General features: G+C 42.1%; 2 protein-coding genes across 7 annotated transcripts in view; both read left to right on the top strand.

Annotated features, from left to right (window-relative positions):
- The first annotated feature begins 397 nt into the window (after nucleotides 1–397).
- LOC6608689 (complex I assembly factor ACAD9, mitochondrial) lies at nucleotides 398–2,555 on the top strand. Its single transcript, XM_002033380.2, has 3 exons — nucleotides 398–1,524; nucleotides 1,584–1,908; nucleotides 1,968–2,555. Exons 1-3 carry the CDS (start codon nucleotides 455–457, stop codon nucleotides 2,490–2,492), a joined length of 1,920 nt encoding a protein of 639 aa, XP_002033416.1. The 5' UTR covers nucleotides 398–454; the 3' UTR covers nucleotides 2,493–2,555.
- Nucleotides 2,556–3,564: 1,009 nt separating this feature from the next.
- The window catches only part of LOC6608685, a 37,621-nt gene continuing 22,422 nt past the window's right edge, over nucleotides 3,565–18,763 (top strand). For 4 of the 6 annotated variants that reach the window (XM_032716843.1, XM_032716842.1, XM_032716844.1 and 1 more), the window contains exon 1: nucleotides 3,566–4,028. The gene's annotated coding sequence lies outside the window, so the exon portion shown is untranslated. Of the gene's footprint in view, nucleotides 4,029–18,763 lie in introns of all 6 variants that reach the window. The other 2 variants (XM_032716845.1, XM_032716846.1) reach the window with 1 other exon arrangement.

The following is an 18,763-nucleotide window of genomic DNA, read 5'->3' as shown; positions in this document are numbered from 1 at the left end:
ATAGCAATTATATGTGTAACAATAACACCAATATACAATACAATGATTCAATAAAGGGAATGTGTTTATTTTGGGTAAGGTAATCAAGTTCAATCACATTGAAATTTCATTTTAAAAAGTTTTTATATATTTCCATTTATATCTTTCGAAATGGAGGAAACTCATTTATTAATCTCTCAACTGAAAAATTAAGATCAGATCTATAGAATTCAGTGGAAAATTGTTTTAGAAATCTTTCCCTTTATTTGAATTTCTTGTAGACTTTTTCAAAATCATAAAATTACCGTTACAATCTTTAAATTTTTATAGCAAGTCCATCAGCTGAGCAAAGCTATAGTGTATTTTATAAAAGTACCGCTGGTAAATTTTATTCCATAGTCAGCTGGTCCCACTTAGCATCGCTATCGATAAATTTGTGCGAACCTATCGGGGCTTACCTAATTTCTTAGTAAATATGCGGCCCAATTTGTTTTCCGGCGCCTCGCGGCTCTTGACTTACAGCCGGAATGGAAAACTTCTGACTCGGGGAAGAAGCACCAAGGCCACCTCCAGCAGCTTGCACTCACAGCACCAGGATGCGGCGACCACGGAGGGAGCAAGATCGGAATCCGTGGAGGAGTTCCCGGAGCAGCAGCAAAAACTACCAACCAGGGAGCCGCTGGCCAAAAACTTCTTCATCGGAGTGGTGGACAAGGAGCTGCTGGCCTATCCGGAGGTGATTCCCCGGGATGAGATGGCCCAGCTGGAGAATTCTCTGCTGCCGCTGAAGAACTACTTTGTGGAGCCACGTGAAACGGAGGAAACCTCACCGGAGACCCTCCGCCAGCTGGGACTCTATGGGCTAAATGTGTCCACAGATTACGAGGGCAAAGGCTATGGCTGGAGTGCCAGTCTAATGGCCAGTGAGCCGGATTCCACGGATATCAATGTAACCCTGGGCCTGCAAACGCATCGCGTGGTCGTGGATCTTCTAAAAGAGGTGGGAACTCCGCTGCAACAGCAGAGGTATCTCCAGGACTTGGCCACTGGTAAACTGATAGGTACCGAGGCTATATATGAGATCTCTCCACCCGAGGAGGATTACTTCAACACCCAGGCAGAGTTGTTTCCCGAAACCGGAAAGTGGCAGCTCAACGGCGAGAAATCATTCGTGATCTGCACACCCGGCGAGCGACAGCTTTTCCTGGTTCTGGCCCAAACCCAACAGCCGAATGTTCCGGGAGTTTTGGGACGTGGCACCACCATCTTTCTGGTTGATTCACAGCAGGAAGGAGTGCGCCTGGGCGAAAAGCACGCCACATTCGGTTGCCGGAAAGCGGAAATCAGGCGTGTGCACTTCGATGGCGTTAAGTTGGGAGAGGATCAGGTGGTGGGCCTACCCCACGATGGCAACCGCTACTCGGAGCAGCTGGTGCGATCCTCCCGCTTGAGGGGCAGCTTGGTGGGCGTATCGCTGGCCAAGAAACTGCTAAACGAATTGGCCCAGTACACTGTGAACACCACTGAGTGCGGAGTGCAACTGCAGTGAGTACTCTTAATTTCCTAGCTATATGTTATATAAAAATATATTGACACAATTATAGGGATCTGGAGCTCACCCGCATCCACATGTCGCGAGCGATGTGCTCCGTCTACGCGATGGAGAGCATGCTATACTTGACCGCCGGCATGCTGGACGAGTTCCGTGCCCAGGATGTGACTTTGGAGAGTGCCATAACGAAGTACTTTACCCTGCAACAGCTGTACGCCATTGCCACCCAGAATCTGGGAGTCGTGGGATCCAAGAGTCTGCTCAGCGGCGAGACTACGGAGCTGGGACTACGAGATGCAGCGCAGCTGTGCACGCAAGGTGAATCCCTTGACACCTTGGGCATGTTCATTGCCCTCACCGGGTTGCAGCACGCGGGGGTAAGTTTCTTCACCATTAGATACTTATAATGGGATTTAAAAACATGGGATTTTTTCAGCAAGCCATTAATACGGGCGTGCGCAAGTCCAGAAATCCCCTCTTCAATCCTGGTCACATCTTTGGTAAATTCCTGGACACCAACAGCATCGACAACCCGAAGACCAAGATGCAGCTGTCGGAGCACGTGCATCCCTCCCTAGAGGCGCCTGCCCAGTGCATTGAGCTGTCGGTGGCGCGTCTCCAAATGGCCGTGGAGCTGATGTTCACTAAGCACGGCAATGCGGTGGTGGAGCGTCAAAGTGAAATGCAGCGCCTGGCGGAGGTGGGCACCCTTATCTATGCCATGTGGGCCAGCGTGGCGAGGGCTTCCCGATCCTACTGCATTGGACTGCCGCTGGCGGATCATGAACTGCTCACGGCCACAGCGATTTGCTCGGAGGGCAGGGATCGCGTCCGCACCCTCTGCACGGAGATCTATGGTGGTCATTTCGTGAATAACGACAACAACCTGGTGCGACTCTCCAAGCAAGTGGCCAAGAGCAAGGGCTACTTTGCTGTTCATCCGCTGACATTTAACTTCTAAGCCGAGCTGGTAGTTAAGTTTATTATTGCCTTTATGATTAAAGTGAATACTTGTTATTGATAACTACCATCTGCTTAATCTCGTCATGAGGGTTCCTAAAGGTATTCGTTTATTTCTCATCATTTCTGGGACTCAATTTGACATCTAGTTAATTCCTCCTGATGAATAGCATCTTTAGTTAGTTTGGTAGTTTTATTTCTTGGGTTTAATGAGCTATATTATCGGTTATTGCACTCATAAATTAAAACCCATTCTGGTTAAAATTTTACTTGGTAAAAAGTATGTAAAAGATGAGCTCAAAATTGGTTGAATCACATTAAAGTACCCCTACAAAATTTTAAAGAATCCCCATAGATTTTTTATTTCTAATAATGCACGCAATATTAAGCCAAAAAAACTAAACAGAATGATTGAAACATTTGTTCAATATATTTTAAAATAGAACAATTTTCTTCAAATCCCCCTAAGCCAGCACAGAGAATCCAGCATTCTGGGAAATCAGCGTGAAATGGCTTAATCCGTTGAGTTTACCACCTGTCCGCCTTTTCCGCTGCACTGGGAATTGGATTTGCATTTCGTTTAAGTGGTTGAACTGGGCGAATTGATAAAGAATTGACAATTTGGTAAGCGGCGCAGGAAGACGGCCAAAAGCGGTGTGAGTGTGTGAGTACGCGGTCTCTTCGTTCATGAACGTGTGTGAGTGAGTTAGGGTTTGTGTGTGGACAGGTGTAAAGATAGCCTGGGAACTGTACTTTTAACGTACAGTCAATAATATCGGTTCAATCAAAATGTGGTTAAAGGTTTTGAGTAAACAAGCTCAAAATTCCTAATAATTTGGATGACTATTAAATGATTAATAGACAGAGCCGTGTGCATGTGTGCGTGTTTGTTTGTTTGTGCCCACAACTACACGGTAAGATTTGGTTTCATTTCCACTTGTTTCGCCGCCACGCTCTCGCCTCTGTTAGTTAACATAGCTCTGCCAGCGACTAACATGCACTCACACTCGTGCAGCGGCAGCGCGGCAGGCAGCGAAAATCGAAGGGAGAAGATTCATAAAAGAGTATCGGTTTCTCTATCGAAGCGTTCGGACGTCGAGAAGATAAAACCCAATTTAAATCTAATCCATCTGCGAGCAAATTAAACAACAATAATGATAGATTCTTAAGCGGCGCGCACATACGTGTTTAATTAATTGAGTTTGATGTTTAATAAATAATAAAGAAATTTGAAGTGAACTTGCAAAACTCGCGAATTGCTGGAAATTTGCTCGTGTGCGGGTGGAACAGTGACACTCGTGTGAAAATCATCGCTAAGGAAAAGGCGGATAATAAAAAGGAAAAACGCCCGCGGCGAAAATTATTCCATTGGTGTGAGTGTGCAAAAAAAAAGAAGGAAGAAATATCAATAGCAAAGAAGTTCGAGAAATTGCTAAAAATTAAGTGTGTTTGTGCTTGTGTGAGTTGGTGACAAATGAATGGGCAGCAAAAAGACGAGAAGTCAATCAGCGATAAGCAGTTAAAACAAACAAAAAAGGTGAGCTAAAATTTAAAGCTAAATCAAACTCATTTATATGTAATAAAAAGTGTATAAATATAAAGTTCACTGGTGGAAAATTATACGTATTTCACCCCTAAAATATTCCCGTTGAGTTCAATACGACACCCCCGCCCCCTTTTATCAGCCCTCCCCCACTCCCCTTCCCAAATTCAACCGCAAACAAATAAAATAGGCAGAAAAACCGAAGCGGATAAAGAAGAAGAAGAAGCGAAAGAAGTAGCGTCGCCGATTTCAGTCCTTCATTCCATTTCATTTCGTTCCACATGCTTTTGCTGCCCCCTGTGTTGTTGTAGTTGTATTTGTTGTTGGTGGTGCCTTTGTTGTTCTTGCTCTTGTTCTTGTTACTGTATTTCGGCGGTGACAGTGAGCGTGAGCAATGAAGGCGGCGAACGGCGAACTCTGGAAATTGCCACAAGCAGTGGCACACGACGCGGCCAACAACCACACACACACACGCATGCGAGCATACTCTACTGGCCAGAGCAAATACAACATACAGTGGGACCTTGTTTGGGTGAACAGCAGGGATAGTTGAAATTAATATAGTCCTTTATGCTGACAACTTGAGCAAGAATCTACCTAATACTAACTTTTTGCACCAAATAATTAAAATTTTTAACAGTTTGTAAGGAAAAGAGAATTTATAATTCCCCTAATCTTTTGAGTTTACAGTGGTAACTGTCTAAATTAAAATATTAATTTAGTTATTTTAATCCTTACATTCAAGAAATCGCCTTTAAAGCAAACTTTTATTAAAAAATAAAATCGTTGAAATAAAAAATAAATATTTTAACTTACGAGCTATTACATTTCCCAGGCTTCTCATATAACCATAAACTAAACTGGACAATTTTGAGTAACCAATCTTCACTGTACACGAATACAGTGACAAATGCAGGGGGCAGCAAAACACGACAACGACGGCGGTCGAGGCAAAGACACCTCGAGGAGTCAACTCACCTCTCGAAACCGATTCCTCTGCTTCAATTTTTTCGTTTATTTTCCTTTTTGCGCTCATATTGTAGTTTAATTTTTATTTTATTTTTTTTTAGCCCGCCCTGTCCGCATGTGTTATGCGTGTGTGTGTGTGTTGGGCTCACACAAATACAATTCATCAGCGGCAGAGAAGTCGGCGTCGCTTGCTGTTGTTGTTGCTGGTGCTGCTATTATTTGTTGTTGCTGGTTCTGCGCGCTTTTATTTGAGATTTGCGCACGAATGGCTTTTGCTTTTGCTCTTGGAGTTGTATATAAATTGTAAAGCGTGTGGGGAAGGGGCAGCTGCAAGAGGAGTCGGAGGAGGAGGCGCTTTCAGGCTAGTTTCGTTCTAGAGTTCGCGAGCACACAAACACACACACACGTACGAACGTACGCTCAGAAATACGGGTACACAACATAGAGAAAAAATAAGGAGAAAAAAACAAGACTGCAAGTGGATTGGGCTTTGAATTTTGTTTTGTACACTTTTCCCTCGTCCCTGCACCTCCGTCCTTCCTCCTTTTGAGTGAATTTTTCACCTCCTCCTCCAATTACTGCTATTCCTTAGCTTTCTTGGCATATTTCGCCATTTCCACTTCGCATGTTAATTGCCGGCGTTGAACTTTTAGTTGTTAATCAATTTGGTTTGGCTGCTCTTTTGCCTTTTTTCACTTCTTTGCCGTGTTTGTTTTACAAACACACATGCCGCTGTTTTTTTTTTTTTTAAATATAGTATTTGGTAAGGGTAAAACTATTATTATTTTTATATATATAAGGTTCGGATTTTAAGCAAAACAGTTCACATACTAAACTGGAAATATATGCCAGTTTAATTTAGAATAAATGCAACTTATCGCGTGCCCAGTTCTTGCTATATAAAATATATAAGGAATTAAGAAAACATAAGAACTTTTTACAGTTTATGTTAGATTGATTTATTTATGCTAAACCACTTATTATTAAGTAGCAAAAGTTAACATTAAAGTCATGAATTGCGTCAAACATTCTTGCAAATCAATTGACTAAGCTAATCAAAACATTAACTGCGTTTATTCAAGACTTCTTCATTTGTTTGATTTCAATTTCCTCTTTGCATTTCCGATTCCCTTTTTGGCCAAAAAATTAAAAGAGGTGCCAGCCGCTAGATGTCGCCACTGTTAGCTGATTCCGGCTGCTGCCGCCGCTGCTTCTTCTTCTTTGCTCTGCTTTTACTCTGCCCGCAAATCGATTTCGATTTGGTTCCGTCTCTTTCGCACACACCCTCCACTTCTGGCTGTGTGTGTGTGTGTGAGCAATAAGCTTAACATAAATCATTATAACGGCACATACAGGAGGGACCTTACATGTCACCCCACCCCCAGTCCCCCCCTGCGCCCACAATCCCCCATTTTTCTGTATGTCTGTTTGTATATTTGTTCGTTTCGGCTGTCATTTCATATGGAATTCTATGTGGGAACGCACAAAATCGATTTCTAATCGTGTAAATAAATGGCGACAAATGCTGCGACCTCTCCTTTTTGCCCCTCTCCCCCCCACTCTTCCTCCTGAACGAGCTCTGCCTACTCTCCTTTCGCATAGCAACGTAAAGCAGGAGAGAGGGAGGGAGAGAGGCAGAAGGTTTGCATGGGCAATTGTTTCAAAACCAAAAGTTGAACACTGAAAAAAAATACTTGTTGTGTAGCTGTTTAGAAAATGTTTTTGGTCATCTTGGCCAAATGGGAAATAAACAGTGAAAATTTTAAATTATAATATTATAATAAAAATAGAAAAAAGAAATTATTTAATTATAATGTAATTTATAAACAAAATTGGTAGATGCTTTTTTCCTGTGCAGTCAACAGATTTTTGGTTGCAGCTCGAGTTTTTTCGATGGCAAGGAAATAGGGAACGTGAGGCTGGCCAAAATCGAACAGGATTCGAACCGAAAAGGTGAGAAGTGGAAAGGAGGGAGAAAGAAAGGGGAGAAGAAGGCCTAAAGGAGGAGCCAACAGCAGCCACAGTCACTCTGCTTAAATGCCAGAGATAAACGAAAGGACTTCGGGGGGAGGACTTCCTGAAATTCGGATTCCAAAAGCACACAAAAACCTACATAGCAAACAGTAGTTGCTCCCAAAAAATCAGCAACATGGGTTTAGGCCAACTCAAATATTTTAGATGGGTTATATGCACATAAGCTCATATATTTGATAAGTCTACATGAAAACGCAGAAACATGAATACCCTTTCGCAAAAAAAAAATAAGGAAACTTAAGTTCAATACTTAAGCTTTATTTAAACATTATTTAAATTAACTAAACATAAAAGAGTGGACCAAAAAAAATAGGATTTTAAAATGTTTTGAATTAATAAGTTTGAGACCTTAGTTATAATACCCAGTGATTGCAAAGCAATAGAAAGTAAATAACTGAAAAGGGCTTTACATTTTGCCAGTTGATTTTCGGGTGGTTAGGGAAAGGAGGGGGTTGGGGGTGGGGCTTTGGGCTGATGAACAATTGCATTTTGAAATGCACACACATTTTATTTGTTTTGCTGCTGGAATTTTGGGGTCTCCCCCTCTGTCCCCCCATAGCAAACACAATTCAAAGTGGCAGCTAAAAGTGGGTAAAGTAAAAAATCGCACGCCAGAAGTTCGTTGCATGAATGGGTTGGTGAAAGGGGGGGGGTTGGGTAATTATCTCTATACCTCTGTCTCTTTTCGATTCTCTGGGGAAACATCGATGGATAACACAAAATTGAATTTACTACTGTGTGCTGGCTTCGTTTGTGTTTTTATTGCAATTGCTTCGCACGTTTGCAAAATATTGGCAGTAATTGAATTTATGGGGGGAGGGGGGTGTTGAGAGCAGGTGGGGGCAACGGGTGGGTCAACACTATCCAAAATTGAAATGCTAAAGATGAGTGAGCTACCTATATACCTATATATATTTGCAGGCCCGCTTTTCCAGCCATTCGTGCTCTGCCATTGTCCACTCATTTGCCGTCTCGCTTGCACACAATGTTCGCCAATTTTCATTGCGATTTTCCTTGTGGTCGGAAATTCTCTTATTTCAGCTTGATTCCGTTTATTTGTGGAGCTTATTTCGAATTACGAAATATATGTATGCTCATACATACATATATATTTCATCAGTTCGGTTCGGTTTTTAATTGAATCGCTTATCGGCGGTTGGGGCATAAATTTTGTGGACTGAAATGTTGGGGCACAATGTTGTTGGAATAAAAATGCAATTGCAAAGCTGTATTCAAAAATAACTACTACTAGCTAAACAAAAACTGTGTATAGGTTATCTGATATGAATGAATTTTATTTTCAAATTGGTTTAAGCAAAGCAGAAAGGATATTACAAATTCGTTTTTTAGCTAGTTGGTAAATCACTTAAGATGTGATAAGAAATTAAACTACTTCCTCCATTTAAAGTAGATTAACTGATAAGACAAATTAGAATTTAACACTCAATCACTCTTTAGTTGCCATCGTTTTGATGATGGCTAAAAGGTGTTGGCTTTCTAATTGAACAAGTAATGGTTATAATTCTTCCAGATATCCGAGCTGCTGCTGCTGGATAATCCTGTTATTTTCCAGCTTTCGGTTTCGAAACCGCCATCTCTCTATCTCCACTTGTTCCTTTTGTTGGTTTGCTTTTGCTTCGAAAGTTCCATGTGAACTTTAGCCCCGTGCTTTAGTCGTTGTTGTTGTTGTTGTTGTTGTTGTTGTTGCATGTTGGGCGATTGCCTGCAAAGGAGATCCTGGATAAAGAGCACATAGAAGTGGGGGAGGGGAGGGTAGGGTGCGCAGGGGGTGGGTGGGCAAAGGACGAGGGTCGGGGTCTCCAGTGGGCAACTGTTTGGCTTTGGTTTTGGCCCATCATCCAGTCACCCCAAAGGCATTTGTGCTCTACTTCATTATGTGGATATATATTTGTACGTACGTATGTTGCACTACTACACACATGTGTGTAGTAGCTGTGTGTGTACACGACAGGCGTCTCTGTGTGCGTGTGTATCTTTGGGTGTGCAAAAGGTATGGCCAAAGCTGATGCTTCGCCTCGCTCATGTCCTCGGTTTCGTCGTCTATTGAATCCTGCTTATTTCTGGAAGGGGAGCGCAAGTGGCGGCATTTTCGTGGCCCTCGAAAGGAGATTGGGAAAGCGGCAAGGACGCGGAAGGGGAGGGGGAAAGGGGGGAGAAAATGAGGACGGGCGGGAAAGCCGTGGGAGCGGAAAAGTCAGGATATCCTCGCCGGGCGGCGGCCTTTAACCAATGTTGTAATTATATGCTCACTAGTCGGCATATGTGTCCATGTTTCTGGCTATTTTCTCTATACAAAAACACTAGGCAACATGGTTAAAGTTTAAACTTCATCTAATGTAGCCCTAGAAATTAACATGTTTTTATATATGTGGCAGGTAATCAAGGTGTTTAAGGATAACTTGTGATCATAAGCATATGCAGAAGTTTAGTTTAGAAGTTTTGCCTGCTCACAGAAACATAAATTCAAAGGGTTTTCTATAATTTTTGTATAGAAATAAAGTTTAGGTATGTATATTATGTATTATTACTATTATAAGTACCAATTTATTTAATGTAAAGATAGAATTTTCAGTTATGTTAATACATTTTCTAAGAGTACCAATATTTTGCTCAGTGCATCGCTGTATTGATTAAGATATTTATAATAGGAAAGCAGTTCCATGTTAACCAATGTAATGCGAGGCAACTCTGTTTGCATGCAACGCGAGCTCAGACTGGGCTCTCGTTCTGCTTCTTCCTGGTAAGAGCCATCTCCCACGCCCTTGCAACGCCGAAACGCCCTTGCCCCGCAGCTCCATCGAAATTTCTGCAGCGAAAACTTTGCAATTTCGCTTTTGTGCTCCGAAACTCATGTGCTGTGCTCTGGTCCGTGTGTGAGTGTTGCAAGTATCTGCAACTGTTGTATCTGTATCTGCGCAGCGAGCAGTTTCCTTGTGCCATTGTGCAAATTATACAAATGCTGAGGAGGATGCCGAGATGCTGAGAAGACGCTGGCGACGCTGGTGAGGCTGTCACCATCGCCAGCTCGCCGTCCATGCATCTGCGAGATACATTAGACAGTTTGCTGCGTGCCAAGCGGCCACATTTACAAATACAGATACAGATACGGATACATTTGCAGATGCAGATACATTTTGCTGGTACAGCTGCAGATGCGGATACACATTCTGTATCTATTTCTGTGCGGCGTATGGGAAATTGTTGTAATTTGCATGGCTCAACTTTGGATGAGCTGTCGCCGACGCTGCTCTTGCATCCGCAAAGTGTACAAGTATCTGCGAGTGTATCTATGCATCTATGCTAGGTGCGTGGGCGTGGCACACCGTCGCTGCTCATTAGATTTACTTGAGATACTTTCCAACACTCATAAAGATAACTCATCGATAAAATGTGCAGTCACATCCGAATTGCTCGCTCTGCTAATTAGAAAATAAGATTAGACGTTCGGCATTCTATTTGCTAATAAATTGCATGGCACAAAAAGCATGTCATTATATTGAATAAACAACTTGAGTCACTGGAAAGCACATGTATTTTGATTGGAAATGGCTGAATAATTTATTGTGCGATTTAGGCAACTTGAAAATCAAATACCACACTTTCAAACTAAGCCCATTAAATTTAGTTTAAATTGTTACGCTGTAAAGCTTTGCTGAATTCAATTTGTAATGAAAATATGGGCTTAAATGCTTGAGTATTGAGCCATTTAAATCGATGCGGAAAGTGATGTAATCCAAATGACACCTTATGTTTACGGAATGAATATCCTTTCAGGCATTTAAGTGCGCATACAAATGCTGCCAAAGATGTTTACTTATTGCTGTGAATGAAGTCGGCTGTTCAAAGATGAATTGACTTATGACCAAAATTAAAATAAGACTTTAAAGTCTGCTGGCCAGTTTGTAGTTCCTTTGCCAGACCGACAATAGAGCCCGACTAATCACAGTGAAACGTGCCTTGATACTTCTGAATGTCCTGTTCGGTCCCAAGTCTCGTATAAAAAGTGTGGAGACAGTGGGGACACACAATCACAATCAGTTGCAAAAAGCTGCGCCGTGCCAATTAAGCTGACTTTGAGGAACTTCGTGGTGTCCTTTTTTGTGACTTTTCTGCCTATCTCTGCACCCCTCCCCCTTGGCCCCCACTCATTTGTGGTTCTACTGATGAAAATTAACAAAAAGCTGAAACGTTGTCGGCTTTGCTTTTGGGCCCCTTGGCGCTCATTTTGTGTACAGGGCGCAATCGTTTTGGTAAACACAACCATTTGGTGCTTGTTTTATTTATTTAGAATTTCTGTGTTAATAAATATGAATCAGAAAGCTAAGATTATTGTGGAAATAGTTGTTTAAATAAATTACTGTTTTTTACCATATCTTATTTCAACTTACTTGTATTTCAGTTTAAGAACCAGTCTTGTTTATTGAGTATCTACTGTGCTTTCCGCTGGCCGCAGTTCCTTTTCCTCCTGCTTCCTCTTCTTAAAAATGCTCTACTTCTTGCTCTTTCTGGCCGCGTTGTTACCCTCTCTTTTGCGCACACACACACGCGTGTGCTTAAACATTTTTTCTTCCGCACATTTTTTATGCACGTGTGTGTGTGTATTCTTTTGCAAACTGCAGCTTCGCTGTTGGACAGGGATGTGGACAAGGGTGAGGGGGCGGGGGGTGTAAGGGGGTTAGCGAAGTGTGCGTTGGGATGGTTATAAAGAGTCGTAAGGGGGGGGATTTCAAAAACTTGGCCTGTGTGTTGTTGCCTCTGACTCTGGCGTTTTTCTCTGCACGACATCCCTGCTTGCGCCTCCCTGCTCCCCCGCGCTCCTTCCCTTGCGTCGCCCCGTCCTGCTCCCACTGTCATTTCCTTTATTCCGCTGTCGCCCCTGCCATCAGCACCCCCTGCCCCCTGTGGCACCTCCTCCTGGCCCACGGCTATGGCAGCCAGCCAGGCTGACGAGCAAGTTTGAATTGTAATCCTGGTTGTTGTAGTTGGCACACGCTCTTCGCCGCCTCTTGTCTCTCTTTCCTCCTTGTTGCTGCTGCTGCAGCAAGTTTCTGCCTTCGCTCCGCAACGTCCCCCACCCCGCTGTCCCCTTTTATCAAGCTGCGTTCGACAGCATCAGCCTCTGCTTTTGTCTGCTGCCGCCACGTCGCCGCTTCATGCACCTTCTCCAGCTCCTCTTCACCCGCCTGCTGCTCCTGCTCCCCGAGCTCCTCTTTCTGGTTGTCCTCCTGCCACCCCCACTCCACCCCCTTCTTAGCCTCTCCACCTTTGGCTCTGTGCACGTCCTTCTTGTCGTTGCCCTTTTGCATTTCACTCCGGCTCGCAGGTCCCACAGCTTTTGCTTGAAAACATTGCAAAAATGTGCAATATTATTGATGACGCTTGGTAAATCGATTATGTCCGAGGGATGGGGAGGGAGGGGAGTAGACCACTCTACGGCATATATTACATTAGTTAAATAATTATGGTTTCGTAATGCTTTTACTTGAGCAAGTGGGCAGTACCATGGAAACTTGGTTTATTCTAAGAACTTATTTATTTATTGTAAATTGTTTATCCAAAAATGTGTAAATATTTATTGCAAGTCAATTTCAATCAACGGTTTTCATAGGTAAAATCTGTATGTAAATAAAGCTATAGACCAATAATTACGTTTTAGTATTTATACTATCAATTTGAATTTGTTGGGTTGTTACTCTCATAAACATACGCCAGAAAATATGAAATAGTTTTCGCGAATCGAATGCCAGGTACTTAGTGGTCGACTACATTAGCTCACGCTCTAATAGCAGTTTTAGCACCTACGCCTGTTTCTGAATGAGCGCGAAAGAGAGTGGGCGGGGTGAGAGTGAGGGTGATGAAACTATTGCATGGAGAACACATGTGTGTCTGCAATTTTCCGACTTGGCTCCCCAAACGCCTCCCCCCCCCCCCCCCCCCCACAAACACACTTTCCGCTTACAAAAACGCAATTTCACTTGACATTATTTAACAATTTGCATTGCTGCTTCCGCAACAGCTATATAAACAACAAGTACAACAACAACAACAGAAACAACCGCCGCAAAGTTTCGGCTGCAACAACAAAGTCAACATTAACAGGACAACAAGAAGGAGACACCTTTTCATTGAGTTCACACACACACACACACACGTACAACTCCAGACACTCATTCACCCACACAAGCACGCATGGCGAAATTCGCTTGCTCACTTCCATTTTGCCGTTTCCTGTTACCCCTTTCCATCTTACGCCCCTCACGCCTTCTTTTGGCATCATGCATTGCTTAATTTCTCACTTGTTTCCTTTACATTAGGGTGACCCTGTTTCTGCCTGGAGTTGTTTCATACTCAGGAGTAAACTAAGATGAGGAATTACAATGAAACAATCCTTTAACCCGTAACAGTTCGATAATCTTTTTGATAGTTATAAGACTTTAATCTCCTAATTATACAAAACGACAATATACAGTTTGAAAAACAAATCAATGTAATAAAAATATAATAACTTTAAAAAAGTGAATGAAATTACCTTTTTAAAGCATTTAAAATATGATTAACACAAAGTACACAAATGTGTTGTGATTTCCAAAGCTAAAGCATTAAATTTTAACATTATTTCTTATGATTACATAGGATTAGGATTAATATATATCGCTATTCTAATTATAGAATACAACATCTAAAACGATATGACATGGTATAATAACCCACATTGGATTGCAATCGATTTTTTGCTCAATTTGCTTAGTTTTCTCAATATTCCCAAGAATAGTGTGATCCTTTGGGAATTTTAATTGACCCACCCTAACACGCACACACTTGCAAGTCGTCAAGGAAGCAATGTCATCTGATTTAGTTGTTATAGCAATTTTAATTGCCAGCACTTGAGTGGACGAAGCCGGCCTGCAAGAGCAGCACAGGTTTCAGCAGTGGAAATTAAAGGCGAAGGAAAATGAAATAAAGAAATTTAAATCATACAAATGCTTTCCGTCTTTCTCTAATTTCTGTTGTTGCCCTCTCCTTTCCACTTTGGCCCCTAACAACGACACCTTCACCTGACTAGCACCCGCTCCTTCATCGCTCTCTCCACGCTCCCTTTCCCGCTCTCCCACTCACTCACTCTGCCCCCGTCCATTATCCTACCCTTCCCCCTTTGCCCATGCCCTGTGGGCACGTTCGTTAAATGTTGAATAAATTTTCTCATATAATCGCAGTCGTCGCCCGTTGCTCTCTGCGGCGACTCTCTTCCCCCGCCACCCGCACTCTGAGCACGCTCAACCACACATTTTCTCCCTCTCCCAATCAGCAAACAACAACAGCAACAACGCGGTTGTCTCCGCAGCGCCGTCGGCGTCGCAGCTCGCGTCGCTGTCGCTGCCGCCGATGTTGAATGTTTGATGTTGAATGTTGATGGTGTTAGTTTGGTTCGGAAACTCGTCGGTCGCGCAAGTGAAATCCCAAGCGAAAGATAATAAATCTAAAACAAATGCTTAGAAAAGTATGAAAGATATGAAAATATGAATGTGATTTCGGTGCGAAATAATTAAAAAAGTGAATGTGTGCCCAAGATTTGTGATTGTGCCAAAGTAAGATAGCAAATGTATAAAAGTAAAACCAATAACAAAATAAAATGTTTTAAAAAGCCACCAAAACAGCAAAGGAAGTGCGACAGATACAGATAGATTTACACAAAGCTAAAACGGAATCCGTTTCTGCTGCTTATTCTTCTTATTCCTCCTCCGCTGCTTCTTCTTCTATAAACGCAGCCAAGCGTGGCAGTATATGTGTGTGTGTGCTAAGTGTGTGTGTGTGTGAGCGCGCATTTTCTTTTGTCCATTCCGCCACCTTATTCTCCACGCTCTTCTTTCCGTACAGCCGCCAAAGGAGACGGCGAAAAAAAAGGATTAAGAAAAAGTCAGCTTGTTGGATTATATTTATTTCGCTCCCAAATTGATCAAAAAGGTGCCGTATTTTGATTGAAACTGATAGCTAAGGTAAAGATGCAATCGTAAGATAAAGATACTTTAAAAACTGAGATGTTCTTAAGGCATTTGTAGAGAAAAGCCGGTTATGGTTCGTTAAATAATGGAAACGACAGTTTAATAGTTATTAGTACAATAAGATCTGAATATAAACAAACATGCTGTTTACAACCAAGTTTCATTTGTTTCAATATACATATTTACTTACATATTTTAGACCTAATAAAAACAATAATATAAGGACCATTAAGTATGTATGTACATATGTGTTGGTAAAACTATTACTTTTGGTAAATATAACCAAAGTGGATTCTCCAGTTAGATGGTCAAACCTTTATGATTATGGTGAGGTCATACTTTTGATTGAAATGTACTTTTTACTGATTGATTGCATCGCGGATGTACATATCCCGTTAGGAATTGACTTAAAAATAAAGAATATGACATTTTATCTAATCAGAGTGGCGAAAATTGAAATGAAAGGAAGTAACCAGCTGTTTGGGCAGAGATTCTTATAAATACATAGGTAAAATTCAACATGAAATTGACCAGGTGTTTAGTAAAAACATATGTATTTGGTTTTTAGCAGATTTTGACCATATGACTGCTGGACGAACTTGATTAATAACCATCTTATAATTAAAACTGGAAAATGTGCAATTTGCAGTGTCGTTCAAAGATTTCTCACGATATTTGTAGTTTTCAATGCAATCGTTTTTGAGCAGCGTGCAATAAGATTTATTATGACCACAATTGCAGTCCGGCATTTCAACTTGCTTTTGTTGTATTTTTATGTATCAATAATTACAAAGAGCGAGCGAGAGAGGGTGCGAGGAAGAGGCAGAGGCAGCAGGCAGCAGGCAGAGCAAGAGGCAACAACAACGACGACGACGCTTGGGAAACGAAATTGAAGCACACGGATGGAAATGGAATGAGAGGGAGTGCAAGTGCGAGAGCGAGTGAGAGGGTGTGATGGAGTGCGAGGGGCCAGTGCGAGCGAAAAGGAGAGGGAGACGGGGGATACGTAACGGCCAGTCACAGCAGAAAGCAACAACAATAACAATTGCAACAACAGCAACGGGTGAACATTGGAGACATGTTTGTGCGGCGGCGCTCATTTATTTTATGTCTCGGCTTGGCTTTGTTGTTTTTGTTGTTGCTGCTGCTTTTGCGCTACTTTGGAGCTGCCTATCCTGCCCCCCCCTCCTCATCTTCCCTCATACACACGGACATGTGTGTGTGTGTGTGTGTGCATGACTCGCTTGTTACTTTGTTCTTGTTTTCTGGTTCTGTTTCATATTCTGCCGACTCAACTTGACAAACGAAACGAACTGAACTCAAACTGAAAAATGCCGCAAAATCGGAAGCTCTACTGTGAAATCGTTGAGGAATTGACAATTGACAAACATGTATTGCGTGGGCTCAATGAGCGAATGAGTGAGCTGCAGATACAACAGTGAAGTCATCTGTTCGTTATGGAAGTGGAAGCATCTTTCCGGATCATCTCGACATATTAATGCTTAACCCTTTGGTGGCGAAAACCAATTAAGGCGAGTTTTTAAAGCCTAACCACGCGCAGTGGAGGGAGCCGATGTCGGCTCGAAATTCCTGTGTATTTCCCCCATTGTGAATTGTTTCTGCGTTTTGGCCAACTTACCGGCTGCCTCTGCTTCTGCCTCTGCCGGCGTCGCAGTTCGGTCAGGCCTCCGTTCGTTGTTGTTGCTGTTATTATTATTTTTGTTGTTTTAGCTCTCGGCCATTCCTCTCCACTGTCCACTGTCTGAATCCCATTCGTTTCTAAAATAAAATCTTGCGCTGTGTTTGGACGCGTTTTTTCGCATACCCTATTATCATAAAGAAGTGCCATAATTTAAGTATTGAGTCATTACCGGGAAATACGGCTATATAAATTATATTTAAACGATGTTCAAAGAATTTAAATTCTTGCGAACTTCGTGAAAGTCCCATAAAAGCAAATACTTTTTATATTTAAATCCCAAAATAGGAATATATATGTTAATAAATAAAATTTTTATTTTGGGTACATTCTTTTGAGTCCTTTACTTTTAGATATATAAATTATTTTAATTATTGTTACTAGCAGCATGAAACGTATCATACTGTCCTTGAAAAGTCTATAATCTGGCTGCGTAGTCTTTCAAGCATTAAAGAGTATAACACTTTCGGCTTGACGCAGTTTGACCATCTTTATTGTATTTTTTTCTTCGTGCTGTTGCGGATTTTTGATTTCGATATTTAGTTGGATTTCTGTCTGTCCCCCTCCCATTCCGTCCCCTTTGCACCCGTTCCGCCCGCGACCGCTTGTCCATCTGTCAAGTTTTGTTTCGTCTGTTGTTTTGCCGTCGGTTTCGCTTCGCTCCTCGCTGATTGCTCTGTGCCCCGTCCAGCTTCTCCACCCCTCTTTGCTGGCCTCTTTTCCGTCCCCCGCACCTCATCTCTTTAACGCTACCCCCTCTCTCGTTTGTTTTTGGGTGTACGCCATCGTCTCTGCAGCGTGTTTCTTTTCATATTATTTAATTTATTTCGTTGGTTTTCATTGTGGCCATGCTCGTTGTTGCCCCTGCCCCTGGTCCCTTCCCCAACCTCATCCTCATCGTACTCCGCCTGGCCCTCCTCCCGTTCATCGCCCTCTCCCTCTTACACGGCTCTTCCTCGTTCTGGGTTCATCTGTATCTACAATTCGTCATGTCGTTTGTACCTTTTTTCTCCGCTGTTCAGCTTCATCATCATCCCTTCAACGGATTTTTGAGGCATTTCAGTGATGAATTTGTTTTCTTGTTTAATTTTAGTCATTTGCCCAGCACCCTAGCACCACCACAAATGTACTTCTAAGCACACATACACACACACACGCACACCACACAAATGCACCCGAATAAATGCCCTTTGAGAAATGCATCTGCTCTTTGATCGCTTTGGATTTACAGTTTTTATTTTTCCACTGTCAACGAGAGGCACTGAGAAAAATGAAAGGCATGGAATGCTAGGCAACCAAAACAAAAAAAGGTTTTAACCAGAATAAAAGCGATAAAATAACTGATGGTAAACAATCAACTGTGTACAAAAAATTTTTTATTATTAATATTATTTCTCACCGTTAAAGTGGTCAGTTAAAAAGCCATGGCATTTAATCACTTGGCTAAAAACAAGGTATTATGTGTGTGTGTGTGTGTGTGTACTGAATAGAGCAATTAATGGATTTTGCAAAACAGATTTCCAGTTTGCCGTGCGCACGATAAACAACTAAAGGTTTGTTTAGTTAACGGTAGAGCTCTGATATCATTGGGGAACTCGAAACGCATTAGATGCAAAACGCTTAAGTCCCAGGCAATCGGTTAATTAAATTACAAATGTTTTTACATTTACCAATAGCTGGAAAGCGCAAGCTGAAACCCAAACGATAACACTTGGCCAAAGAGCGATAATTTACGGTTAGGTTAGGTTCGTTCTGTTGGCTGTTGCTATCTGATTGATTGCATTGCCACAGAAATACAGTGGAGCTTCTTACGCTTGGAAACCTTATAAAAAAAAATATCTAAAATAAAGTGGAAGGGCTGGCAAAACCGTTACCTTAATTGTAAAATTGAAGAGATGATCTTTAGTAAAAATTACATCGCTTATAGTTTAATATGTAGATGATTGTTGTCCTATTTTAAAGACCCTTTTATCGAGTATTCACTGTGGAAAAGTACACAGACGGCA

This window comes from Drosophila sechellia, chromosome 2R, assembly GCF_004382195.2.
Source record: "Drosophila sechellia strain sech25 chromosome 2R, ASM438219v1, whole genome shotgun sequence".
In the NCBI taxonomy this organism is placed as follows: domain Eukaryota; kingdom Metazoa; phylum Arthropoda; class Insecta; order Diptera; family Drosophilidae; genus Drosophila; species Drosophila sechellia.
Note: the sequence above shows the minus strand (reverse complement) of the source record. Positions and strands in the feature narration are given on the sequence as shown.